General features: G+C 35.4%; 7 protein-coding genes and 2 non-coding genes across 11 annotated transcripts; 5 read left to right on the top strand and 4 right to left on the bottom strand.

Annotated features, from left to right (window-relative positions):
* Positions 1-415: 415 nt before the first annotated feature.
* Positions 416-2214, bottom strand: LOC108475130 (uncharacterized). Its single transcript, XM_017777123.1, has 7 exons — positions 1991-2214; positions 1861-1906; positions 1676-1774; positions 1532-1600; positions 1198-1453; positions 1003-1127; positions 416-928 (listed from the first exon to the last, which is right to left on the bottom strand). Exons 1-7 carry the CDS (start codon positions 2212-2214, stop codon positions 416-418), a joined length of 1332 nt encoding a protein of 443 aa, XP_017632612.1.
* A 958-nt stretch (positions 2215-3172) lies between these two features.
* On the top strand, positions 3173-6009 carry LOC108476424 (uncharacterized). Its single transcript, XM_053026127.1, has 2 exons — positions 3173-3487; positions 4086-6009. Exon 2 carries the CDS (start codon positions 4123-4125, stop codon positions 5704-5706), a length of 1584 nt encoding a protein of 527 aa, XP_052882087.1. The 5' UTR covers positions 3173-3487; positions 4086-4122; the 3' UTR covers positions 5707-6009.
* A 605-nt stretch (positions 6010-6614) lies between these two features.
* Positions 6615-9298, bottom strand: LOC108475575 (protein PIN-LIKES 6). Its single transcript, XM_017777555.2, has 10 exons — positions 8830-9298; positions 8657-8736; positions 8431-8555; positions 8181-8302; positions 7839-8024; positions 7680-7754; positions 7498-7598; positions 7337-7389; positions 7064-7258; positions 6615-6972 (listed from the first exon to the last, which is right to left on the bottom strand). Exons 1-10 carry the CDS (start codon positions 9058-9060, stop codon positions 6851-6853), a joined length of 1290 nt encoding a protein of 429 aa, XP_017633044.1. The 5' UTR covers positions 9061-9298; the 3' UTR covers positions 6615-6850.
* Positions 9299-11968: 2670 nt separating this feature from the next.
* LOC108476430 (pentatricopeptide repeat-containing protein At2g37230) lies at positions 11969-14705 on the top strand. Its single transcript, XM_017778650.2, has one exon. The coding sequence runs from the start codon at positions 12176-12178 to the stop codon at positions 14393-14395; it is 2220 nt and encodes a 739-aa protein (XP_017634139.1). The 5' UTR covers positions 11969-12175; the 3' UTR covers positions 14396-14705.
* Positions 14706-15556: 851 nt separating this feature from the next.
* On the top strand, positions 15557-19698 carry LOC108474430 (KH domain-containing protein At2g38610-like). Its single transcript, XM_017776346.2, has 7 exons — positions 15557-15778; positions 15887-15978; positions 16424-16575; positions 17783-17899; positions 18041-18157; positions 18239-18382; positions 18899-19698. The coding sequence occupies exons 1-7, from the start codon at positions 15699-15701 to the stop codon at positions 19043-19045; spliced, it is 849 nt and encodes a 282-aa protein (XP_017631835.1). The 5' UTR covers positions 15557-15698; the 3' UTR covers positions 19046-19698.
* A 641-nt stretch (positions 19699-20339) lies between these two features.
* On the top strand, positions 20340-22205 carry LOC108474435 (protein RETICULATA-RELATED 3, chloroplastic-like). 3 transcript variants are annotated; one of them, XM_053026125.1, is made up of 2 exons: positions 20340-20536; positions 20835-22205. In XM_053026125.1, exon 2 carries the CDS (start codon positions 20909-20911, stop codon positions 21941-21943), a length of 1035 nt encoding a protein of 344 aa, XP_052882085.1. In that variant the 5' UTR covers positions 20340-20536; positions 20835-20908; the 3' UTR covers positions 21944-22205. The 3 variants fall into 3 exon arrangements, with proteins under 3 accessions (XP_052882085.1, XP_017631841.1, XP_017631840.1); XM_017776352.2 differs by having other exon boundaries at positions 20340-20555; XM_017776351.2 differs by lacking the exon at positions 20340-20536 and adding an exon at positions 20566-20684.
* Positions 20448-20541, bottom strand: TRNAY-GUA (transfer RNA tyrosine (anticodon GUA)). Its single transcript has 2 exons — positions 20505-20541; positions 20448-20483 (listed from the first exon to the last, which is right to left on the bottom strand). It is a non-coding gene; the product is annotated as a tRNA-Tyr (tRNA).
* A 3013-nt stretch (positions 22206-25218) lies between the features above and the next one.
* On the bottom strand, positions 25219-25312 carry TRNAY-GUA (transfer RNA tyrosine (anticodon GUA)). The gene is made up of 2 exons: positions 25276-25312; positions 25219-25254 (listed from the first exon to the last, which is right to left on the bottom strand). It is a non-coding gene; the product is annotated as a tRNA-Tyr (tRNA).
* Positions 25313-25374: 62 nt separating this feature from the next.
* Positions 25375-26776, top strand: LOC108476032 (protein RETICULATA-RELATED 3, chloroplastic-like). Its single transcript, XM_017778088.2, has one exon. The coding sequence runs from the start codon at positions 25624-25626 to the stop codon at positions 26647-26649; it is 1026 nt and encodes a 341-aa protein (XP_017633577.1). The 5' UTR covers positions 25375-25623; the 3' UTR covers positions 26650-26776.
* Positions 26777-26783: the final 7 nt, after the last annotated feature.

The following is a 26783-nucleotide window of genomic DNA, read 5'->3' as shown; positions in this document are numbered from 1 at the left end:
ATGTCTATTAATCACGTTAATTTTCTATTTAATTTAATATATAGGGACTAATTTACTTATTTTTAAATAGAAATGAAAAATACAATTTAATTTCTATAATAAAATAGAAGTCTCTATAGTACTTTTATTGAAAATTATACAAGTTTAAAAGAATTTTCATAGATGATGAGTTTGTGATGGGCAAATTAAGGGGTGGAACAACTCTCTTGAAAAACCTAATGAGTTGTAGACTGTAGTTTAACTTACACCATTAAGTTATATTATATTTAAAAAAAAAGACATCAATCTTAAATTTAATATAATCCCATGTTGATGGCTGATGGCTTCATTTATTTCCATGGACTCACCAAATGAGTAGAATTAAGATAATAATGCATCCCATGATCTCAGCGCCAGAATCACTTGCATTTCACTATTATTTCCCCAGTGAATTAATCTCATGAAGCCGCTTCTTTAGAAATGGCAAATCAAATATAAACCCTTTCCTTGCTTCAACCTCATCTTTTCTACTCCTCAAATCCAACCTATTTTCCTCAATTTGAGTTGGAGGAGCTGACGATGTTTCCACCTTTGCTTGCTTACTATAACATCTGCTTTCCAACCCACCACCAATAGAGAGCTTTAGTTGACAAGATTCCAACTGTTTCTCATTTAACCTGTCCACTGGATCATCATCACCTCGCATTTGGCCTTTGTAATTGGTAGGACCCCTATGACTATGAAGATGATCGCTTATATTTACAGTTGCTCTAGGAAATCCTTTTTGGGTTGAACCAAATGCATTAGGATATTCACATTCAGGTTGCTGAAACAAAGCACCAACCCAGCATCCCATCAACTTCCGCTTGGCAACCATTTGGGCTGTTGGTCCTAAGTCTTTAACAAACAACATCAAGCTATCTTTGTAACCAATATCCTGTTGATTAACCTACAAAACCAAGGCCATCATTCCACATGGGACCTGTCAGTTTAGTTGTTTAACATGTATCTATGATAACTTACAGGACCTAATGGTGTCGGGTCGGTGGAAACAATGGAAGCATTCTCAGTTAAGAGAGACGTCCAGGGTGCATATGTGCAACGTTTATCTCCTTCAACACAACTATTTCTCTTACAATTTATAGCACCTGTTAAAGAACCATCTGTTAAAATCAGTGAATCATGCCACCGAATCCAAATTCCAAATTTATTCCTTACCAGAGTGTATTCCATAATCTCTTGAATCAAAACCACCAGAATTGCCAAGAAAACACGACATACTTTTCGATGATAAGTTGGTCTTAATATTGCTCCTTAAATTTGTTGTAAGCTTAGAACTTGATGGAGCTTTAGCTTCATACATGATCCTTCTGTTAGTTCTTCGTTTTGTCTCTGAAAATTCCGACTCCAAGTTCTTTGGGTCATTTTTGAGACAACTGAAAGCCTTTTGTGCTAGTTCATAAATGGCTCGAGCCTGTAAAGAAACAGGAATTTGGCATTCATTTAATAGTAAGCATAATTCAGATATAGTGGTATTAGCTGATACTTGTACCTGTTTGAAGTAGATAGTTGTTGGCGAATTAAAATGCATTGCATTTTGAGGAATTAAATATACATCATGCTGCACAAAAGACAGAATCAGTCGCAAAACCAATAACATGTATCATTCACAGTTTAAATAAATATAAATTTCCACCTCAAATTGTTGAAGACTTGTATACATTCCTTCATGAAGTTTAGCTCTCATTGTGCCAAAATCCATTGGTTCTTTAATGATTTCATAGTAACCCTCAACCTTGTCATGGTTGTAGTATCCATCAGCAGGGTTATATGAAAAAAGAGATCAAATCCAAATGCATATGGAAACTACCAATTACATACCTTTTCAGGGTCAACAGGTTCAGCAAATATTTCATAGGTGTCTCTCCTAACATTAGAAAGATAAAAAGGTTCAAATATGAATATCATATATATGTATATATATATATATATATATATAAATTGACCAAACCTCTGTAATATGTCAAGAATACGCTCTAGTATAGGTTTCTCTGGCATACTTGAGGGTTGATCTTGTATTGGAGTATAACCAGTGAAGGGTGCTGCTTTATCATCATATGGTCCCTTGGTGATGTTTTCATGTAAAGCAATTTTCTGTGATTGCTGTGCCTTGCAAGCATCCAATACACCAGATAAACGTGAGCTCCTCCTCTTCCCTTGTTTCCACTTTGACATTCCTGTTTTTTTACTGTAAAATGCACCCATATATAAAATCAAACACACTTTTTATTTTGAATCTTTGCTATGAGAAAGAGAAACTCACCTTGTGCTGGCCATTCCAAACACTGGCAATCTATAGGGGATTTGTTTGTGATCACCAATCACATTACTAATATATATTAAGAGGTACATAAAGCTATGACTGTATTTCTTTTTATGCAAAAGATATGGTGAATCTTCCAGACATGGAAAAGAAAATGCAGTTAAAGTAAAAACACCCCCTCCCCCTGTCTGCTTGCCTGTCCAGACCTTTTTCTATTTTAAGTTGTATTTCTTCTCAACTTCCAAGTCAAAATATTGAAAAGAAACGGAGGAAACCATGGGACACATTGCACACAATTACAGTACACCGTACAAGGATGTCTGTTCTAGTTTTGTCTCAATCACATTCCATTGCTGTGCATCAAATGTTGTTGATGTAAACAAACGAATAAATCAAATATCTTAAAGCCATCTTCTTCCCTGTAAGAAAGAAACATTAAAGAAATCAAATACTTCACAAGTAGGGTACATAGTAAATTTTGCTATGGTATTTTGATTTTTTTAAAGATGTATTTTGACATTGCTAAAGATTATAAAATATATAATTAAAAATTAAATAAAATACTTAAAGATTTCTTAACTCTTCTTATCTATATTTAATCTAATATTTATATTTAAATATTTCATTGAATTAGTGTCACATTTAATTAAATTACAACTCAATTATAAAAATATTGAAATTTTAAATTATAATTAATATTATTATGATACTTTTATCTTTTCATATTTTTATACACCTTTAAACAAAATAATCAAAATTCAAAAATCAAACACACATTCAATTAAAAATAAAATATTTTCTTCATAAAAGCTAGAAAATTAAAGAAATTTCAACATAAGGTAAAAAAATAATAATTATTCCGGGGGAAAATAAAATATAAAAGGCAAAAAAAAGCTGAAGAAGATTTGGACATTGATATGATACTATAAAATAGAAGGGGTGCGGTGCGGGTCAGGCACTGACGGTTGACCGCTGCCGTTGAGGATTGGATGCGGAACGAACGAACTGGTCTAAAAAGGACGCGACTCACTCTTCTTCATTTGCCCACATTGCTTGCTTTGGTCCCTTCCCAAACAGCGCCTAACCCTTTCTCCTCGCTCTCTTTGTTTTTTCATTTGCTAACCCTTTCCCTAATTCAGTCCCCCCGCTCTCTTTGTTGTTTTCCCTTTCTGGAGATCTCATCCGGTAATCATTTAATTTCACTCTTTAAAGCTTTTAATTTGCGCTTTTCTTTCTATATTTTCATTATTAATTCTCTATCTCTTTCATTGTACGCATCTATAATTTCTGTATTTTTTTAGTGGTTCAATTCCAGAAGGTGGGTTTCTTAAGTTTGTTGAATTTTATTAATTATTCAATTGCTCGCAACTTTCTTAGTCTATTATGCTTGTAATTACTACAATTATACCATAATTACCCAAAAAACGACGTGCCCAATGCCCATTCTATGTTAAGCATACATAGTATTCATCGCTATGCACTTTTCTATCTTATGTCAAAGAATGATGCTTTGAATGCTTCTTCGTGCTCGCTTGTCTACACTTCACCCCCGTTTTAATGCTTTCCTGTTACACCTACTACGCTCCCTGCTTTAGATTTTTTTCCCCTAATTTTGTAATTTATTATCAGGGTTTCTCTGTCCCTTTTAAATTTCTTTCCTTTTTGAGCTCAATTTCTTAATTTATCTGTTACTAAGTGCATGGAGAGGGATATTGTATTCTTTTGCCTGGTTTCAATGGCACTTGCCTGTCTTTTTTGCTAACCTTTTTTCTGTTCTTTTCAGTTTCTTTTTGCTTGTATCATTTGTTCTTCTTTGACGGATGGAAGAAGACTCGGAAAGAAATTCTCAAGATGTCCCTTTGCCCGGCACTCCCGGCCACATGGAGGGTGGTGGTTTGGTCGGAGATCATTCTGGCCTGCCTGCTTTGTGTACCCTATGTCGAAGAAGTCTTGCACCTGAATATGAGGCAATGCCTGATCTTGAAACCGTTGGTCTATGTGGGGACTGCAAATTTTTGTTGCTTGAGGATCTTGATACACCTCCTCAAGTCTATAATAGAAGACGACAGGCTCGAAGAAGAAGGAATCGGCAGAGCAGTTCTGAATCAATCGAAAATCTTTTCTCACAACAGTTTTCGCATATGATTACTCTGTTGAGGCAGAACCAATCCACTGTCTCTGGCTCCGAAGATCAAATTATGGATGGTGGTTCCAGTGCAAGGTCATTACGACGTAGTAGTTCACGCACAACTCCTAGCAGTTCTAGAAGATGGCGGCGTGTTATCTCTGATTCTGATAGTGATGGTTTTGATAACCTGGATTCCTTTTATGGTGAGAGTGAATCAAATGTTAGTTTCAGTCGATACAGGTTATTTCGGGGTGAGAGTGATGCGATATCTTTCAGTACTTATGGAGGGGACTCTGATGCTTCTATGGATGGACACAGTTTCCTGGATACAGAAATATTTGTTCAAGCTGAGAGGAGTGATATTAACAGTGACACTGACACTGACATTGATCCAATGAATGCTGGTCTGAACCAATGGAACTGGGATGAACCAGAAGAAGATGATGAAGGGGATGAAGATGGTGAATGGGAAGAAGCGGATGCTGAGGAATATGTGGTTGGGCATACTACGTCTAGAACTGGACTTCTAAATTTGTTTACTTCAAGTCCTCATGAAAGCAATCTCCCTGCTTTTAATTTCCGTCGCTCCAGAGCTGGCTTTGAACAACTGCTTGACCATCTGGCTGAGACTGATGGCTCTAGGAGAGGAGCACCTCCTGCATCTTTATCTTTTGTGAATAATCTACCTCGTGTCATTGTCAGTGATGAACATGAGAAATCTGATGGTTTGGCCTGTGCAATCTGCAAGGATGTTTTGCCTGTTGGCGCTGAAGTAAACCAGCTTCCTTGCCTTCATGTCTATCACCCTTCTTGTATCTTGCCATGGTTGAGTGCACGGAATTCATGCCCTCTTTGCCGCTATGAGCTTCCTACTGATGACAAAGATTATGAACAAGGGAAACAAAATATGAATAGTAGGATGAGGATGCATGAAAGCCAGCAGCAAAATGCAAGTGAGGACAGTTTCTCTGAGAACTCTGATGAAGCTGATGCAGATGAAGCTTCTGAATTTGGTCCACATCAATCACATGATGTGCCACATGTGGATCCTACCATCAGTAGCTCTTCCAGGGAGATTGGTAGAGACTGGCTTTTCCGTGCTGCTGCTCCCGTTGCTGGTATTATTGGTGTTGTTCTTATCTTATGGTTAGGCAAGCCACTAATTGGAAGAAGAGGATCAATACCGTCATCGGGCCAGCATCAAATTCAGGTTGCAAATGCATCATCACTAAACCAAAGGGGCAGCAGGGGTAGGAGATGGTGGTCTCTCTTTTGAGAGGCTTCAGTAATCTGGTGGTCCAGACTCAAATTATGTATTTATATTCTAATTTCACCCGTGGATTATTGTGAGTGCAATCCTTGCCATCGCATTGGTATATTAGTTTCATTATTTATTTTGGTTTATTATGTCAGTTTCTGGCCTCGGGAGCCGAATTGGACATGGTTATAGTTTGCTATCCCAAGTGTGCTGTGCTTGCCCAAGATTTCTTTCAATTGACTGGACATTGATTGATTATCAGTAACTGAAAACCTAGTTGCCTTTAAATGAATGGATATGACTGCTTGACGAGTGCTCAAATGCCTGAGTTGCTTTTCTTGTTAATATTATTGACTGTGTTATTATGTATGATTGGATTTGAATGGGGCTGTGCTGCAAAGAAGAAATCAGGATGCAGGGCAGGTGGGGTTAATATAATACAAACAAAACCAAACAAATTCTGGTAAGAGGGTGAAAGGGAAGTGACTTTCCCTAGACAGAAACTCAAAAAAGTTCTTCCGAAAAGTTGGAAGGAAAAGCAAACGGTGAATGCACTTGAGAAATTAGTTCCTCAAATTAATTTAGTCCATACTGTTAGAAAGAATCAAACAAAACCGATACCATTAAAAAGAATTAAACAAAATCAAATTTAAATAGATTTAATATTTGTTATTTAACATAATTAATATTAGTTTTTAACCAAAAGCGAAGACCATCATTTTATTTCCTTTTACATTTTTCCTTGATCACACTCTCCCATGTTTCCAAAATTTCTTATTATAAGATCATTCTATCCTGATTCCCCTGCTGGAAATGTTATTGGCATTTGAAGGAGCAGGTCGGATGCCATATATAAAACATTTCTCCAATCTTGCATTGGTAAGCCCTCCTCCTGAGTGGAGGCCTTGGAATTGATTACTAAATAATTTTAAAATTTGTGGCTTCATAAAAAACTAAATTTAAGTCCATCCATCCATTCCCATTTTTGATGGTATGAACATTAACATGAATATGTAACAATCTGCTGATACAGAAATGGTATCAAGAGATAAAATAAATTACTATCAGCAGTATTCATGGTTGCAGGGCCTGACAAACCATTCATCTAATCTACTCGGTCTCTCCGGCTGTTAGTTACCAAAAGGACTGGTGATTGCTAGTTTTAAAAGAGTATGTTGAGATAGAGAATAATCCATCCTGCCATGGAGAAAACTGCAAATATATGAACCCAGAACAACGAAGCTGCTGCCTCCTTTCCGTATCCTCTTAAATTAGCAACAGCACCTGCAATTGCAACACAATTCCCTTTGATATTCCATGGACCAACAAGAAATGATGTTTTACAACATGTTTAGACTGAGGAATGATATTTTACCAGAAAGAACAGATGTTGGCATAGAATGCTGAAGGAGTAAGACAAATCTGAACATTTTATCATCAGCAGGAAGGAAACCAAGCTTATCAGCCAGTGTTACAATGCCCAGCCCTGCAGGAGGCACCAAGATTAACCTCCCAATTATAATAGCCACCAGTGTTCGGACACCAATTCTTGAACTTCCAGGCCCTGGTCCTGTAAATCATGCAACATGTTTTGGTTTGGTATGTAGGCCTTCTCAAAACATGTACCGACAAAAATGTTTTAACTTACCATCAACAAGGTTGCCTCCTAATGCCAACAAGATGCATGGAATCATAGCTTTCCTGTTTTAATCAAACACATTAACTCATCATAGAACCAAATACCAACACACCATCATTAATAGAAAAAAAAAAAAGCAACTTATTTTCATCAGCCTCAGCAAAACATACCCAAGAATTATACAACTGTCAGTAAAGAAATAAAGTGGAGCATCTCTTGTAAATATTATTTTCTTCAGAACCGGCACTGCACCTATTACCATAGCTAGGATCTGCACCAAGTATATACACAACAAAGCAAGCCAGTCACTATAGTTCATGAAAGAGAAACCAACAGAAAGTCTGAGACTTACAGATGCAATAATAGGGGGTTGAAGGATTTGTTTAAGCTTTAACTTTTCATAAACAAACTGTAAAAAACTTTGCATCTGCACCAAAATAAGACATATTTAATCACACAAAAAAAAAGTTCGTTGGAAGCAAAGCATGAAAAAACCAAACATGATCTTCACCTTTCCTTTGTTTGAATTGTCTGAATCCATTGATGAAGCCTCTTGCTCCAGCAATGGAACATTCTCTGGAGAGCCATCCTTCTGAGGGATCTTAAGGGGAACATTCCCATCTTCATTGTCAAAAGTACCTTCCGGGGGAGGGGCTAACATATGAAATACATATGTGTAGAGAATGATTGCACCAACCTACCATTAATTATAGGTCAAAACTCCTCCATAGAATGTCTATTTCTTAATAGCATACATACATACATACATACATACATACATACATACATACATGCATGCATGCATGCATGCACACACACACACACATGCACAGATACATACATACATACATACCCACTGTCCAAATGAAATATATGCAGTTCCCTGAGTGCTACATGTTTCAGTGTCGCCAAAAGGATTGGATGTATCTCTACATAAAGCTGCAATCAGAACAAGTGGTACGTTCCCAATGTTTCCTGCAATCCAAGACACCAGTTCATACAAAATTTGCAACAGAAAAGGATAATATATATATCATAAATCAAGTGAGCATAAGAATATAAGATAATGCATATTAGTTTTGCACATGATGTAGAGGGCTTACCAATTGCAATCTGTATGATTGAGAACTTGAAGTATGGATATGGAGGTTTGACTAAGGTGACAACAACATAACCTATTATAGAGCCAGAGACTGCGCCTAAGAAAACATTCACCGGAATAAACCACCTGCAAATGCATTGCAATATGGCATTGGTTTTCGATTATATATAATATATATATGTATATATATGAAACTAACAAAGAAAAAAGGCGATGGAAAATCATACCATTGAAGCATTTTATGTAGAGTAATAGCTTGTCCGAGTTGAGAAAAGATTAAACACGGCAGCAAAAGTGTAAACACTAACTGCATATGAAGTAATAGATGAAACAATGTTAGATCAGTGAGTATACATTTGCCGAAAAAACACCCAATATTTTGAGAATAAAAAAAATTTACCCCATTTAAAAGCTTTCTGCCATTTGCAGGAAAGATATTAACATACTTGGAAGCCATCAAGAAACCCAGGAAACACAAAGTGAATACTTTTGCTACTGGCAAAACTGCTATCTTTATGCTTCCTAACAATGATTGTCCTCCAGCTGCTGCTGCGGTGGTCGCTGCTGCTGCGGTGGTCGCCGCTGCTACAACAGCTGCCTCCTTCAGCGACGACAGAAGAAACCTTCCCATTGTTTTTCTTTCTTTCTATTTTGAGTGCTTGTTATCTATATATGTATAAAGTATATTTTAGTTCTAACTTCTAGGTTATAAAACAACTAGGAAGTTGACATCCAATGAAACTTATCCAATCCATAAGAATTAGAATAGAATAAATTCGAGAGAAAAAAAAAATTCAGATACGTTTTCTATTTAGTGAGATATTTGTTGTGGGTTATATTTTTTATATATAGTAATGTTTAAGTTATGAAAATAGTCCCCCTTGCCGGTCTCAACAAATTCCTATATATATTTTTAGGAAATTTCCTCATTTGTTTGTCAGTGTTGGCATATGGGTGGGTCGACCTTGTTTTTTCCCTTTACAACATCTTCACTTTTCTCCTTTTTCTTTCTCAATTATTTGGTGTAGCATAGGAAGAATGTTAAATGATGTCAATTATTAATCCCAAGAAATGTAGATAAAGGCATAGGTGCTAGCAAGTAGGTTGTGGTTGCATAAGGCCTTTTTGTTACTAGTGTTTATGGCATTTCCAGGACGTTGCTCAGCCCCAAAACTTAAAACCTTCTAAAGTAGAAGCAGCATGCAGTGTGATACGTGGTACTGAGCCTCGCAATCACATGCATTATCTTCAATATCCAAACAAGATTTTGTATATATTTAAGGATAACGACAACTAGGGAACGAAGTTTCCTCCGTATTTTCCTGCAAAATTTATTTATTCCAAACCTACCATCCATCCATCTCAAGTAGTTAATCGCTTCGATGATTTTTCATTTATCACATTAAAAGTACTAACTTAGATATGATGTTATGTTAATTTAATTAATAATTAGAGTATATTCCAATCAATAATTGCATTAGAAATAAGCTGTAAAAGTGTCATGAAGACCTTTGTATTAATAGTAGAATTATATTTTATTCTCTCTATTAAAAAATAAATAAATTAATTTATGGACGATACTTTTAATAGAAAAAGATCAATTTATTCTATAATCTAATATAAATAAATTAATTTTTTTATTTTTTAAATAACAAAAATAAAATAAAATTTAACTCTTAACATAAAAATATCCATAATACTTTCACGCAAATGTCCAGCAACACCATCAACACATTGCGCAATACTACAATTAATGGCTATTGTAGACCCTGGGGTCAATGAATAACACAAACATACAACAACCATGTTTACTAGTAATACTTAAGATAAAACAACATAACAAATCAAAACAAAGCATTAATGATAGTTGATTCAAATACAAAAGGACCTACTATATTAGGGTTATTATTATTATTATTATTATTATTATTATTATTATGAAATACGTGTTTTGAAGGAATAAAATTGACTTATAAATTAATCACACATCTGTTTTGCCATAGGTAAAAGCAAACTTTTCCTATAAACAATCAACACTGCACCTTAGCATAACGTCTTGTATGCCAAGTAGCTAGGCTTGCACGATTATATTTTATCAGTAAGATTTATTAGATTATTATTGAAAATGGGTGAGTATTTGATCAAGTCGAGTCGAATCGAGTCAAAAAATTTTGAGTTAAGTCGAGTTAATGAATCCTGTTATTTATACTTAGTGTTGTGTTTATATGGACTGATTATTTAACAAATAAATAAAATACAATATTATTTAACTATATAAATAATATAATGGTTTTCTTTTAATTTAATGGGTAAATATTTATCAAAACATTTATCAAAATGCGTAGTTTTGCCTTTTCTTATTCAAAGTTTCAGATAATTGAATTATATAAATCATATTCGAGTTAAACAGAAAAAACTTAATTTTTATTTGAGTTGATCCAAATAATTGATTAACTCAAATAATTCAAACTATTTAATTCAAAATTTAATTTTTTATCAAATTTTTGAATCGAATCAGATTTTACTAACCCTAACTATATATATAGAGTATTACTTACACATTATAAATTTTTAACGATTTTTTAATAAAGAAATATGAATTGATACATATACCTTAACTTATATGCATAGTATGGAATAAAAACATTAGTTTTATCTTGCATATATATATATATATATTATATCAGCCATAATATATAAAATGTATACATACAGATCAAAGACAGTGAGCCCAATTATGAAAAATGACACTGAGCCTATTATAAAAAGAAATGGTAAACTATGATGATAGTCACCTAATTATTGATAGATTTCTTTTTTAATCGTTCGATTATGAAAAGTTACAAAATAGTCATTTAACTATTTGATTTTGTCTTTTTTATCACCAGCCATTAAATGGCTAACATAAAGATGACGTTATAACTTTTAAACTTGATATAATAGTAACTTTAACCTCAACATTTATATATGATGTCAATTTAGTCTTAATTTGAAAATTTTAACCTTTATTTACACTTAGTGTAATTTGATCATTTTGTATAGTTTTTTTTGTAACCCTTTCACCTAAAAAAGCTAAATAATAGATTTAGTAGTTAAATTTTATCGAAAATATATCAAAAATGAAAGCACCCAAAAGTCTAAGTAATGATTTTTTATCTTTTCTCATTCTTTTAAAATTAACCCTCAGTGTCACAAAAGAAAAAGAAGAAAAGCTACAAAATAGAACAAGTTATATAAAGAGTAAATGTTGAGCGTTAATTTTTTAAATAAAGACTAAATTGACACAATATATAAATATTGAGAATTAAAATTACTATTATACCAATTTTAAAAGCTTCCAAGTATTTTCCTGTTAGTAATTTAATAGTAGGTGACCAGAAAAAATTTTAAATAATTAAGTAATTATTTTATAATTTTTATAATTGAATAACAAAAATAAAAATTACTAATAATTAAGTGACTATGAATAAAGTTTACTAAAAAAAATCAAAGACAATTAGCCCAGTTATGAAAAGGAAAATAGATCAATGTATATATGGATCAAAGACAGTGAGCCGAATCTGATGTCTCCAGGCAAGGGAATTTGTTTATTTTGGGCTTCGTGTGATCTACAATTATGAGCCCAACCTATAGCTCTCAGTTCAGTCCCTTAAACCCTAACAACGTTTCTCTCTTCCTTGCTCTTTTCCCTGCTTCGTGTCCTGTCCTGGGTTTTTGATTTGTAATCTTCTCCCCTTCACATTTCAATGGCTTTCCTCTCTGTTTCTAAGCCTTACCATTTGAATCTGAAGCCCTCCAGAATCTCAATCCATCTTCATTTCTTCACTACAACCCAAGATCCAACCCAAGATTTAAACAATGCGCCACCTCAACAGCAAGAACAACATGTTCCCAACAATCGCAGAACCCCGCGAGGTAAGGCTCGGAACCCTGAGAAAGTTGATGATATCATTTGTAGAATGATGGAGAACCGGGCTTGGACCACCCGCTTACAGAACTCCATCCGTGCTTTAGTCCCTGAATTTGACCATACTTTAGTTTATAACGTTCTCCATGGTGCTAAGAACTCCGACCATGCCCTCCAGTTCTTCCGGTGGGTTGAACGGGCTGGATTGATACACCATGACCGTGAAGCCCACTTGAAGATTATTCAGATTTTAGGTCGAGCTTCTAAGCTTAATCATGCTAGATGTATACTTCTGGACATGCCCAAAAAGGGCGTTGAATGGGATGAGGATTTGTTTGTTGTTCTGATTGATAGTTATGGTAAAGCTGGTATAGTTCAAGAAGCTGTCAAGATATTCCAGAAAATGGAAGAGATGGGTGTGGATAGGACCATTAAGTCTTATGATACTTTCTTTAAGGTTATATTGCGACGTGGTCGATATATGATGGCCAAAAGGTATTTCAATAAGATGTTGAGTGAAGGGATACAGCCTACTCGTCATACCTATAACATTATGCTTTGGGGCTTCTTTTTGTCGCTGAGACTCGACACTGCTAATCGGTTTTATGAAGATATGAAGACTCGGGGCATTTCACCTGATGCTGTGACTTATAATACAATGATTAATGGATATACTCGGTTCAAGAGAATGGAGGAAGCTGATAAGTTGTTTGTAGAGATGAAGGCAAAGAACTTAGCCCCTACAGTAATTAGCTACACTACCATGATAAAGGGATATGTTGCAGTGGAACAAGTTGATGATGGGTTGAGATTGTTTGAAGAGATGAAGTCCTCTGGTATAAAGCCTAATGCAACAACATATTCGACTTTATTACCGGGGCTGTGTGACGCGGGCAAGACGACTGAGGCTAAGACTATTTTGAAGGAGATGGTGGAGAGTTATATTGCACCAAAGGATAATTCTATTTTCATCAAGCTGTTAAATAGTCAGTGCAAATCTGGCGACTTGAATGCAGCTGCTGATGTGCTCAAGGCAATGATTCGATTGAGTATTCCAACTGAGGCTGGTCACTATGGTGTCTTGATTAAGAACTTTTGCAAGGCGAATGAGTTTGATCGGGCAATCAAGTTGCTGGATAAGCTTGTTGAGAAGGAAATTGTCCTGAGGCCTGAAAATTCATTAGACATAGAAGCTAATGCATATAATCCATTGATTCAATATCTATGCCACCATGGTCAGACAGGGAAAGCAGAAGTCTTTTTCCGCCAATTGATGAAGAAGGGTGTTCTGGATCCTACTGCATTTAATAATTTGATATGCGGGCATGCAAAAGAAGGTAATCCTGGTCTTGGTTTTGAAATTCTAAAGATCATGGGTAGGAGAGGGGTGCCTAAAGATGCAGATGCTTACAAATTGCTCATTGAAAGCTACCTAAGGAAAGGTGAGCCTGCTGATGCTAAAACAGCTTTGGACAGTATGATCGAGGATGGGCTTCTTCCTGATTCTGGCATATTCAAGTCGGTAATGGAGAGTTTGTTTGAAGATGGAAGGATTCAAACCGCCAGCAGAGTTATGAAGAGTATGGTGGAGAAGGGAGTGAAGGAGCATATGGACTTGGTTTCTAAGATCTTGGAAGCTCTCCTCATGAGAGGTCATGTTGAAGAAGCCCTTGGACGAATCGAGCTACTAATGCAAAATGGGTGTGCAACCAATTTAGATAGCCTTCTATCTATTCTCTCTGAGAAAGGGAAGACTATTGCTGCTCTCAAGTTGTTAGATTTTGGTTTAGAGAGAGACTGCAGCATAGATGTTTCGAGTTACGAGAAGGTGTTGGATGCTCTCTTAACTGCCGGAAAAACTCTCAATGCGTATTCAATATTGTGTAAAATAATGGAGAAAGGAGGGATCACTAACTGGAGTAGCCTTGAGGATTTAATCAAGAGCCTTAACCAGGAAGGGAACACAAAGCAAGCCGATATACTCTCTAGAATGATTAAAGGAGGGGCAGCAGCTAGTGGAAACAAGAAAGGGAAGAAACAAACAACTGTTGCTAGCTAAATTACCTTTTGATTAGGGAAAAAAAAAAAAGCTTTAGATAATTCTATTGTGGGAATACGACGATCTTGAGTTTCATTTGCAGAAAGCTCATAGCCTGATTTGCAGTTCGATACTTTCACTACCCTGGATTTTTCAGGGTCACATAGAATCTTTGCGTCTTGTGGTTCAAACTTTAAGCAATTCAATTTTAAGGAGAAAAGGAGAAAGATAGTACGGAACTGTGAGCATGAAATATGCATTTGCTCCAACATCTGTCTTGTTTGAGAATTATGTAGCATTTTTTTTAATAATCTAGAGCATCTGTTTTCTATTTGCTCCTTTTGGTATTTGGAAATTCTTTATCTACCAGATTATTCATGATTTCTTGATCGTTTGGAATCTCTATGCTCTGATTTTTATGTTCAAAGCTTAGGAATCCTTCAAGTTTTGAAGGTTGTATGGATGTTTTGATTTTTTTCAAGTAAAACGTAATCAGGCATGTGGAGTACACTGTGCACACATTAAACATTTCAAATATTGTTGGTTTTGTTTGATATTTCTATAGATAAGTAAATTGATGTTTTATAATAAAAAAATATTTATTTTTACTGTTAAAAATTGATTTATTTACGTTAGAATGTTAGAATGAGGAATATGTGATACATTATATATAATTGTTTAATTATTTTTCAAAAATGTCAACTTTTAATAATAGAAATGCATCAAATTTTAATAAAAAGAATGAACTTATTCTTTAGTATAATATATAAAGATTAATTTATTAAAAATAATTAATTTATGTTTAAAATAAAATATAATCAAGGTAAAATTACATGAAACGAATGTAAATAGCTTGATAAAGTAAAACGGAGAAAATGACCGTGTAATTAGATGGAATGAAGAAACTAAAATGGTAACAGGCACGTAAAAAAGGAAATTTGGTTTAAACTTTAAAGTGGAGCGTTGTTGGGCAGTTTCAATGACACATTTCCAGCTAAGACTGCTTTGGCAGGCAACATCATTGTCATTTTATCATTCATTCATTAGCCATTGCTTTCTCTTCTCACTCTGATTTCCTTATTAGACGACACGTGTCTTTTGATGCTACAGAGCTCACTGCACTCATCCACACACCCTAATTTCTCTCCAACGCAGCCAGCCCACCCTTCCTTTTCTTTCACCTCTCACCAATCCTTTTCTTTCACCTCTCACCACCACTCAGCAGTCAGCATAGCAGTAAATACGTGTCCTTTTTCCTACCTTGCTCCTTTACATACGCCTTTTTGTTTTAGGTTGTTGTTTCTCCCAAACTCAAACCTCAGCTATGTCAGGTCTGTATAATCACCGCTTCTCCCCTGTCCGAACTGCTTCTCCACATATTAGAAACACCCCCGACATTGATAGGTACTCCCTACTCTCATTACCACTTTCTCCTCAACCATTTCAATATTAACAATATCAAATGTTTTCTTTATTTTTAATCGGATTTTGCCTTATTTTTCCTGTCTTCAGTAATCAACTCTTATCAGAGCTGTTGGCAGAGCATCAAAAGCTTGGTCCTTTCATGCAAATCCTTCCCACATGTAGCCGACTGTTAAATCAAGGTTAAATTTTTACTCTCTCACGCCCGGATCTGGTTTTTTTTCTTCTTCTTGTAGTTAGATCATTCTGATTGAGTGTAGTAATGAGATGGCCCTTTCTATTACCTATATTCTCCTCGTTTCTGATGGTCTTGGCTTGATCATGTACTTAAAGCAATGTTTGTTAGCTGGCTAAGTGTTCTAATGCGAAACAGAAGTTTATATACTTTACCTGCTAGTTTGCCCCACTACAACTGACGTTAGCAAAGTTTTTGCTTTTGTAAGGCTTTCCTTGAAATGTTCAATTAATAAGGATCTGTTTTATTTTACTTGTGCTTGATCTCCATACTTTACAACCTTCATTATCCATTGTGATCCTTTTATGTCTCTCTAATTTGATTGTGATTGCTATACTGCCTTCACGCCTTGATATGTTTATGTAGCTTCATTTTATGGTGTTCATATGCAGAGATATTAAGGGTCTCTGGAATGATGTCCAACCAAGGATTTGGTGACTTTGACAGGATGAGGCATAGAAGCCCCAGTCCCATGGCTTCTTCAAACATTATGTCAAATGTTTCTGGAACTGGATTAAGCAACTGGAATAGTCTTCCTCAGGAGGTATTGTTTTTATTCTTGTTTGGTTAATTGAATGTTTTCTTTTATATGTACATCATAAAGATCTCAAACAAACAATAAAGTTTGAAGTAATTTCTCTTTCTATGACAAATGAGCTTTAAAGTCACTTCTTACACTAATTATTTTCTGCTTCAAATCACAGGCCTTATCAAAGAGATTATGAAGTTAGTTTCCTGCTACTTCCTTTTATACTTCATTGCATACTATAGCATTCAAATTGCCAGAACAGACACTATATGTACTGTTCCTCTACAAGTGATCCATTTGAATATGTTTTGCTGTATGCATTGTCATAGGTAAAAGTATCATGGAGGCCCCTGCACTATTGCATTTTGTTCCCTCTGCTCAAAAAATGAGCAAATTAGTCCATGTACATTATATCAAAGAGCAATTTGATCCTTCTATTAAAAATTTAATCCATTTCTACTGTTGAAAAATGGTCCTTATACCTCAGCATGAGGTACATGTGATATGCCATGTGTCACTGTTTGGTTATTCTGTTAACCATGCTTTTGTAACGGTACAAATGGATGAAGATGAAATTTTTAATAGAAAGGGTTACTTTGCTCTTTGATCTAACATATAGGGACTGATTTGCCTATTTTTTTAATAGAGGAGGCAAAATGCAATCTGACTCGTAAACAAGGGCTTCCATGGTACTTTTACCATTGGCATATATGTTAGTGCAAGTAATTTTTTTTTACTTCAAATCTATGGCCTTTGGTTCTGGTTGCAAAGTTCAATTCAACAAATAAGGAAAAAGGCCAAATTATCACTAAATGGAAGCCTTTTTTCTCAAATGGTGAATATCTGGGTTTCTTTTTAACCCTCTTGGTATCTGGTTGATGACTCTAAACAAAAAGATTATTTATTTAGTCTCCAATAGTTTACTTGACAATGAACCATCTTAACATAGATGGGGTCCAAATGGTATTCTATAACATGCTTTAAGTGCAGAAGTCTTTGCTCAATATAATGGCTATTGATCAGATCCTTTCTAGTTGCTAAGATGTATTCAACTTTTTACTATTTTATCACATTTTAGTACCTGATCTTTAATGAAGCATTGGGAAAATATTATCTTGGAAAGTTGAGTTAGTGTGGTTATTTCAAGCTAAAACTTGTTATCAATTCATGTGCCACTTACAGTTATGTGGATTGAGCCTTCTGATCTTTTGTATTTTGACAGAGACTAAGTGGACCTCCTGGGATGACAATGGACTGGCAAGGTGCACCGGCAAGCCCTAGTTCATACAATGTGAAGAGAATTTTGCGTCTTGAAATTCCTGTCGATACATATCCAAATGTAAGCTTCATATGAAAACTGCTAGTACATTAGATTAAAATTTGTTTGTTATCTGTACTTTCATATTCAATCGAATGAAACATATGTTTTTATGAGTATTTGATGTTTAAACTCTGCTTTCTTTATAATTTTACTTGCTAGTTCAATTTTGTTGGACGACTCCTAGGCCCTAGAGGCAATTCTTTGAAGCGGGTAGAAGCTACTACTGGTTGCCGTGTATACATCAGAGGCAAAGGATCAATAAAGGATCCAGACAAGGTAAAGCCGGAAAAGTAGTCTTGTTTTGACATAAAAATCAAATAGTTTGGATAATAATTTACCATCTTTTTCCATCTAAAGGAAGAGCAGCTCAGAGGTAGATCTGGCTATGAGCACCTCAATGATCCACTCCACATATTAATTGAAGCTGATTTACCTGCTAATTTTGTTGATATAAGGCTCAGACAAGCTCAGGAAATTGTAGAAGAATTACTGAAACCTGTGGTATGTATTGCAATCTTCGATCTTCTAAATTTGTTAGCCATATCCACAGCCATAGCCCATAGGTCACTCTCATATATGCTTCCATCTTGAAACTCCATTATTGGCCTTTCTTGTATTAGCTGTTTCCTCTGTCAAAAGGCTTCTGTACTAGGAGAAAAATTGCATTTTACCTCCTCTACTCAAGAAAATAGATAAATTAGTCCTTGTACATTAGTTCAAAGAGCATTTTAGTCTTTTCTTTTAAAAAATTCATCACTTGTACTATTAAAAATTAGTATGGCTAATAGAGTAACTAGATAGCGATACGTGTACATCATGTTGACATATAGGGATAAATTTTTAACAGAAGGACAAGTTTGCTATTTGATCTAACGTATAGGGACTTGCTCTTTTTTTGAGTAAAGAGAACAAAATAAAATTCAACTTATACTACAGGGGCCTTCATGGTACTTTTACTTGCTGTAGAATTATTTTTCCTTAATTTCCTTTTGCTAAACTCGATATTCATACATGTAGGATGAGTCACAAGATTTTATCAAGAGGCAGCAGTTGCGTGAGCTGACGATGCTGAACTCGAATTTCCGAGAGGAAAGTCCGGGTCCAACTGGTAGTGTTTCTCCTTTTAATTGCAGTGGAATGAAACGTCCCAAAACAGGACGGTGAGGGTTTAAACAATAAAATCATCTGAGTTGTTTCTACACTGCCTGCCCCCAGGATTCAAAACCAAATATACCCTCTCATCTGATGCAATATATCAGTCCAGCACAAGTTGAAATGATTTGGGCTAACCAGTATATCTCTGGGGAGCTTTGTAATGATCCTTTCATTGTTTTTGTGTTTTGAACAGAAGAGAGAGATAGAAAGTTGGTTCTTGCATTTTAGATTTGGTGAGGTCAGTTTTGGTGAAAAACTCGATACATCCATTGGATTCATTCTTGTGTTAGTAGCTATAAGGTGTGTGCAATAATAATATAACATGTACTTCTTGTGTTGCAAGCAAATCATCAGGGGTGGTAAGACATCTATGAGTTGGGCCTATTATACTCTTGGGTTTGTGGGGAGCTAGAGAAGCAAATGGATTTAGCAGAGCACTTCAACCCATCTCTTAATGGCTCGATAGAGCCTGGAATTTGAATATTTGTCTTCACAAATGAATGTAGCAGCAGTATTCCAAAATATTGGGACCATTTGATTTGGCTTAAAGTACTTGGTAGGTCCCAGGGACTAGATCAATTTAATTTTAATTTCTCTATTTGTAAATGGATCAATTTTCTTTATAATTTTTTTTTTCAATAGTAGTTTAATTTCAAACAAAATCATACAAGTTTATGAACTTTGTTAAACAGTAAATTATATTTTTTAATCAGTTTATTTGAATCTTTTAGAGTGATTCATTCAAAAATAGAGGGACTAATTTGATTAGGTCTTATTGAGGTTGTGCATAAAGCATCTCCAGAACGCAAGCAAGCATTCAAGTTAAGATGACTACGGAAGCCATGGCATGTTACAATCATCCAATTCTACAAACCATCGTATTCCATATCTTGCAGCTGTTATAAGTCTTCAAGGAAAGAATTGGAAGTAATAAACTCTTTATTTCAATATTAAGTAATTAGTCCCTCACATAAATAAATAAAATAAATTAATCCCTATCAATTAACCATAATGTTAATGTTTTTCATCAGTTATATAAAATTTTGATTGTTATAATTACAAATTTAGAGCCTCAATGTTTAAAATTTTGACCTATTTGATCAATATAAAAATAAAAGGATTGGAGAGGTATTTCTATCAAATACAAAATTTTGATTGCTATAAATACAAATTTAATTTCAATGTTTAAAGTTTTGAAAAAGACCAATTTGATCAATATTGAAATTGAGAGGGACTGAATAGGTGTTTTTACCGAATACAAAATCATGTTTTAGAAGGAAAAAAATCCAACCTATATAATTAGCCTTGATGTTTAACATTTTGGAAAAGACCAACGTGATCTGTATCGAAATTGCTTAGGACTGGAGAGGTATTTTCACCAAATACAAAATAATGTTTCAATGGAAAAATTTCCGACCTGCCGGATTCGAACCAGCGACCTAAGGATATCAGTCAGGAAGGCATCCCACTACAGTCCTCCGCTCTACCAACTGAGCTAAGGTCGGGTTGCAAGTTTGCGGTAAGAGATTGAATTTTTATTTATTAGTAGAATTTAAAAGCAAATTCCCACACAACCCTATTTTTCACTCTTCGCCCGAGGCTCAACAACCATCTTTTTCCATCTCTGCATATACGATCTAACATTCTGGTATTCCCTTTTCAACTACATTTCTCGCTTTCTCTTTGTATATCTTTGCTCCTCCTTTTCATCATCATCTTACCTTAGTCACATTTTTCTCTCAACATCTCTTTTAATCATATATAATAATTTTTATCTAAAATGAAAGATTCTGTGCAGGTTTAGATTTAACACTTTGCAGAGTTGAGTTTTGAGGAAACAAGTTCGACCAAATCACTGAAGCGATCCATCAAATGGCTGCTATGGCTCGGTATCTTTTCTCGGACCTGCCGAGACAATCACCTAACATGACTGATACCTGCCGTCTCAGATCACAACCACGTCATGTTGTTTCCTTCCCAAGAAACCAACCGTTCCGTTTTCAGTGTTCTCAGATGTCCATTCCCAAGCTACGTATTTCATGCGGCGGAGGAGACGGTGGAAACCATGGAGTTGGTGGTAGCGGAGGTGGTGGCAGAGGAGGAGGTGGCGGGTCCAATTCCAGCGATGATCCATGGAAGCGTTTTGGCATTCTGGGTCTTTTCCTAAGTGGATGGAGAGACAGGGTTGCAGCAGATCCGCAGTTTCCATTCAAAGTTTTAATGGAAGAGTTGGTGGGAGTCACTGCTTGTGTTCTTGGAGACATGGCTTCACGTCCTAATTTTGGTCTTAACGAGCTCGACTTCGTTTTCTCAACTCTCGTTGTCGGTTCCATTATGAATTTCACTCTTATGTATCTTTTAGCACCAACAGCTTCCGCAGCTGCTTCAAGTCTCCCTTCTATCTTTGCAAACTGTCCTCAAAGTCATATGTTTGAACCGGGTGCTTTTACCTTAATCAACCGTTTCGGGACTTTTGTCTATAAAGGAGCTGTGTTTGCTGCTGTTGGACTGGCTGCTGGACTTGTCGGGACTGCAATCTCAAACGGGTTGATCACGATGAGGAAAAAAATGGATCCCACCTTTGAAACACCCAACAAGCCTCCTCCTACCTTGTTGAATGCCATCACCTGGGCCATTCACATGGGTGTTAGCAGCAATTTTAGGTATCAAACCTTGAATGGGATCGAGTTTGTGTTGGAAAAGGGACTTCCCCCCCTTGCATTTAAGTCATCAGTGGTGGTCCTGAGATGCTTAAATAACGTAATTGGAGGAATGTCATTTGTAATACTAGCAAGGATGACTGGGTCTCAGAGTGTTGAACAGAAGCCAGCAAACATAGACAAGGAGAAGGAGATGTTGATGGATGGTGGTGTCAATATGGAGAACAATCAGTCGACTTTTAAGTGATTTTTACCCTTTTTTTTGTTTTTTTCTCGTCCTTGGCTGTTTTTTGGCATTTTCTTTGCCTGACTCTGTAACTTGGACGTAGCATGTGATCACAATGTTTGTAATAAGATCCAAGATGTCTCAGTTTGAAGTTATAGTTCATGTGATCATAATATTTTGGGTTATGGTGTGCTTTTCTTTTCCCTTTTACTTCAAGTGCTATATATATCTGTCACAGATGCATTTCAATTTCAAAGAGATTATTAAGTTATGCTTTTCGAAAGCTTATTGCATTCCAAGTTTTAGTGAAGTCTTGAGAAGAAAGTTTGACAATATGAAAGCTAGCCTAGAAAAGGAGTAGCTTTATAAATAGAGGATCTGTTTTATTTTACTTGTGCTTAGTATCCATGCTTCACAACCTTAATATCCATTGTGGTCCTTTGATTAATTTGATTGTGGATGCTATACTGCTTCCATGCATTGATATGTTTATATAGCTTCATCTGTTTTATATATACATACATAAATAATAGTCTTCATACGTAGAAATATTTCTGGTCTCTGGAATGATGTCCAAGAATTTGGTGACTTCGACAGGATGAGGCATAGAAGCCCACTCCCATGGCTTCTTCAAACATTGTGTCAAATGTTTCTGGAACTGGATTATGCAGCTGGGATAATCTTCCTAAACTAAAGAGGTATTGTTTTATTTCTTGTTTGGTTAATTTGTGTAATAAGCGATTATTTTATGCTTTTAATTCTTTGAAAACACCATTAAAGTTGGAGTGTCTAAAAGTTGGAAAGGAGAATCATAACATGCTGAAGTCTCTGTTTTCTGACATCGTAAAGATCACAAACAAACAATAAAGTTTGAAGTAGTTTCTTTTTGCTTTTTTAGTATGACAAATGAGCTTCAAAGACAGTTCTTACACTAATTATTTTCTGCTTCAAATTGCAGACCATATCAAATTGCGAGAGCACACATTATATGCACCGTTCCTTTACAGGTGACCCATTTCAATATGTTATGGTGTATGCATAGTCATATATGTTAGTTCGAATAATATTTTCCTTCTCCGAATCTATGGCTTTTGGTTCTAGTTGCTAAGTATCAATAAATGAAACCCTAATTGTCAAATGGTGAATACATGAGTTTAATTCTCTCGGCTTCTGGTTGATAACACTAACCACAGATTTTTTATTTAGTCTCCAATACTGTACTTGACGATGGGTCATCATAAGTAACACAGATGGAGACCATGTTATTTCCTGTCTGAAATCCGATGGTTGCCAAATAGCTCAATATAATGGCTATCTGTCAATTCATTGCTAGTTGCTAAGATGTATTTAACTTTTACCTTCATTTATGATTATGTATTTCAATTGGTTAAGAACTAACATTCTAAATCTATTTTATCACATTTTAGTACCTGATCCTTAATGAAGCACTGAGAAAATGTTATCTTGGAAAGTCAGGTGAGTTATGTGCATGAGGATTATTTCTAGCTAAAACTTGTTATCACTTCATGTGCTTACTTGCGCTTATGTGGATTGAGCCCTTCTGCTAATTTTGTCATATAAGGCTTAGACAGGCTCAGGAAATCATAGAAGAATTCTGGAACCTGGGGTATGTATTGTAATATTATATTTCTAAGTTTGTTAGCCATAGCCATAGCTGTAGGTTGCTCTCATATATGCTTCCATCTTGAAGCTCCATTATGTCATAAAATTATCGGCTGTTCTTGTGCAAGCGGCTTCATCTGTTGGAAGCTTTGGCATCTTTACTATTATGCCGCAGAACTGTTTTCCTTTTTTTTACTGAACTTGATATTCTCATATATAGAATGATGAGTTACAAGATTTTATCAAGAGCCAGCATATCAGTTTAGGACAACTTGAAATGATTAGGCTAAAAGTGATTGCTAGGGAGCTTTGTAATGGACATTCCATTTTAGGTTTGGTCAGGTAAGTCCATTGGATTCATTCTGTTTGTGTTGCAAGCAAAGCATTAGGGGTGGTGCAAGAAGATCATGTTTGTTAACGTTATTCCATTTTAATCTAAATTTATATCAATGAAGCATGGAAATGTAATTTGTGTTTATTATATTATTGTTTTGTGGAGATGGATCTTCTTCTTCTGAAGTCGGAGCCTCTGCAGAAAGCAGTGTATGTAGAAGCATATGATAAATAATATATGTTACTATGATGCACTGCCTCCCATCTCATATCTTCAGGACAGGATTTTGGATTCTGTACTGACCTGGATGCCATTGCATGCCACAATCACCCACAAAACTGGAATTCAATTGCGGGAAACAAGTAGGTTCAAGAGCCGGGCTAGCTGCCCAAGCTAAATGATTTATCTCAAATTTTGTAGGGTTTGAATAAAAATATTAGATTCAAAAAATGGCTTGTTTAAAATATAAGTTGGGTTTGAGCTCAAGCATTCCAGATGCAAATTTGGCTCCGCCCATTTTTAAGGTTTATAATATATTATATTATGTTATTTATGTAAGTTGTGTATTTAGCCCCTATACTTTAATTTAATCAATTTTAGACCTTATATTTTTTGAATTTTAAAATTTTAGTCTTGACCCAAACTATAGTAGTTAAATTCAATTACTAGTGTTGTACTGTGTATAGTTGTAAATTTAGTATATATTCTACAATTGGATCATTTTAAGCCCTTTTTTTCAAAAGTTGAAATTTCAATATTGATGCAAATGCCATCATTAACCCATTAATTGGATTTTTAGTAAGTAAAACGTGAAAATAACGAGCTAACATGACAATAAGTTTTTCCCATTAGATTTTGAAAATTAAAGAAATTAATGAATTTAACAATTATTGTTTGATGAGGGTTGGAATTCTAAAATTTGAAAAGTATAGCAACTAAAATGACCAAATTAAGTAGATTAAATTCACAACTTTCATAAAATGTAGGGACTAAATAGCATAATTTAACCTTTTATATATATTATAAATGTTAAGTTGACAATATATAAAATTTTAATAAAAGAATAAACATATAAATTTATTAAATATTAAATTAAAAATAATATAAAGGTTTGTTAAAAATTTAAAAATAATATGAGTAAGTTTAAAATGAGTTTAGGTTAATCATTTACAAATATAAAAGACTTAAATAAAATTTTAACATCATATTTTAAATTCAACTAGACTTAAATATACATAAATAGTGAAGGCAATAAATTGTTATTTATTTATTATTATTGTCAAAGGAAAGAATTAGAAGTAAGAATGCAAAAAATTAGAATAAAAATGCAAAAGCTTAATCCGACCTACCGGATTCGAACCAGTGACCTAAGGATTTCAGACAGGAAGCGTTCCTACTACAGTCCTCCGCTCTACCAACTGAGCTAAGGTCGGATAACATTAATGTGATAAAAGAAATTAATTTATTCGAAGTAAAATCCAATACAACCCTATTTCTCGCTCTTCAGTCTTCACCAACCACTCCCGTGTCTACATATACCATCTCAGACACTGGGCATTCCCTGTTCAAATTTCAACTACATTTCTCGCATTCTCCATCTCTGTCTTTACTTTCTTTGGTTTTTTCTTGCATCATCAAACCTTGTTCTCTTCTGCTCTTTTTACGATAATCAAATTTCCTAAAAAGAATCAATCCGTGCGGGTTTAGTTTAACTCTTTTGCAGAGTTGATTTTCGATTGTTCAGATGGCTGCCATCGCTCGGTATCGTTTCTCGGACCTGACGAGACAATTCCCTAACACGAGCGGTGCTCGCCCTCTCAAGTCACAACCACCCTATGTTGTTTCCTTCCCTCGAAACCAACCGTTCCGGTTTCAGCCTTCTCAGATTTCCATTCCCAAACTTCAGTTTTCATGCGGCGGAGGCGACGACGGAAACCATGGGGTTGGTGGTAACGGAGGTGGTGGTAAAGGCGATGGCGGTTCCAACTCTAACGATGATCCATGGCAGCGCTTTGGCATTTTGGGTCTTCTTCTAAGTGGATGGAGAGACAGGGTTGCAGCAGATCCTCAGTTCCCATTCAAGGTTTTAATGGAAGAATTGGTGGGTGTTAGTGCTTGTGTTGTTGGAGACATGGCTTCACGTCCTAATTTTGGTCTTAATGAGCTCGACTTTGTTTTCTCAACTCTTGTTGTGGGTTCAATTTTGAATTTCCTTCTTATGTATCTTTTAGCACCAACGGCTTCTGCATCATCTTCAAGTCTCCCTTCCATCTTTGCAAATTGTCCACAAAGTCATATGTTTGAACCAGGTGCTTATACCTTAATGAACCGTTTTGGGACTTTTGTCTATAAAGGAGCTGTGTTTGCTGCTGTTGGATTTGCTGCAGGCCTTGTTGGAACTGCAATCTCAAATGGGTTGATCATGATGAGGAAGAAAATGGATCCCAGCTTTGAAACACCTAACAAGCCACCTCCTACCTTGTTGAATGCCTTCACTTGGGCTACTCACATGGGGGTTAGCAGCAATTTGAGGTACCAAACCTTGAATGGGGTCGAGTTTTTGTTGGCTAAGGGACTTCCTCCCCTGGCATTTAAGTCATCAGTGGTGGTTCTGAGATGCTTAAATAATGTACTTGGAGGAATGACATTTGTAATACTAGCAAAATTTACTGGGTCTCAGAGTGTTGAACAGAAGCCACCAAACATAAACAAGGAGAAGAAGTTGGTGGACGGTGACAGTTTGGACAACAATCAGTCGACTTTTAAGTGATTTTTACCCCCTTTTGTTTACTTTTTTGTCGTAGCTTTTTCTCTGCCTATCTCTGTAACTAGGATGTAGCATGTGATCATAATGTTTGGAATAAGATCCAAGTTTGTCTCCGGATTTAATGTCATAATTCATGA

The sequence above is a fragment of the Gossypium arboreum genome, chromosome 3 (assembly GCF_025698485.1).
Source record: "Gossypium arboreum isolate Shixiya-1 chromosome 3, ASM2569848v2, whole genome shotgun sequence".
NCBI lineage: Eukaryota > Viridiplantae > Streptophyta > Magnoliopsida > Malvales > Malvaceae > Gossypium > Gossypium arboreum.
Note: the sequence above shows the minus strand (reverse complement) of the source record. Positions and strands in the feature narration are given on the sequence as shown.

What these genes read in the sequence shown, in the direction of transcription:
- LOC108474435 (XM_053026125.1), top strand. Translation starts at nt 20,909, where the DNA reads ATGGCTGCTATGGCTCGGTATCTTTTCTCGGACCTGCCGAGACAATCA.
- LOC108475575 (XM_017777555.2), bottom strand. Translation starts at nt 9,060, where the DNA reads ATGGGAAGGTTTCTTCTGTCGTCGCTGAAGGAGGCAGCTGTTGTAGCA. An exon ending in CTACATAAAATGCTTCAATG is followed by an intron (nt 8,556 to 8,656) that starts GTATGATTTTCC and finishes ATGCATTTGCAG; the next exon opens with GTGGTTTATTCCGGTGAATG. An exon ending in AATCATACAGATTGCAATTG is followed by an intron (nt 8,303 to 8,430) that starts GTAAGCCCTCTA and finishes CTTGGATTGCAG; the next exon opens with GAAACATTGGGAACGTACCA.
- LOC108476032 (XM_017778088.2), top strand. Translation starts at nt 25,624, where the DNA reads ATGGCTGCCATCGCTCGGTATCGTTTCTCGGACCTGACGAGACAATTC.
- LOC108474430 (XM_017776346.2), top strand. Translation starts at nt 15,699, where the DNA reads ATGTCAGGTCTGTATAATCACCGCTTCTCCCCTGTCCGAACTGCTTCT. An exon ending in AACACCCCCGACATTGATAG is followed by an intron (nt 15,779 to 15,886) that starts GTACTCCCTACT and finishes TCCTGTCTTCAG; the next exon opens with TAATCAACTCTTATCAGAGC. An exon ending in CTGTCGATACATATCCAAAT is followed by an intron (nt 17,900 to 18,040) that starts GTAAGCTTCATA and finishes TTTACTTGCTAG; the next exon opens with TTCAATTTTGTTGGACGACT.
- LOC108476424 (XM_053026127.1), top strand. Translation starts at nt 4,123, where the DNA reads ATGGAAGAAGACTCGGAAAGAAATTCTCAAGATGTCCCTTTGCCCGGC.
- LOC108476430 (XM_017778650.2), top strand. Translation starts at nt 12,176, where the DNA reads ATGGCTTTCCTCTCTGTTTCTAAGCCTTACCATTTGAATCTGAAGCCC.
- LOC108475130 (XM_017777123.1), bottom strand. Translation starts at nt 2,214, where the DNA reads ATGTCAAAGTGGAAACAAGGGAAGAGGAGGAGCTCACGTTTATCTGGT. An exon ending in ATTCTTGACATATTACAGAG is followed by an intron (nt 1,907 to 1,990) that starts GTTTGGTCAATT and finishes TTCTAATGTTAG; the next exon opens with GAGAGACACCTATGAAATAT. An exon ending in AACCTGTTGACCCTGAAAAG is followed by an intron (nt 1,775 to 1,860) that starts GTATGTAATTGG and finishes AACCATGACAAG; the next exon opens with GTTGAGGGTTACTATGAAAT.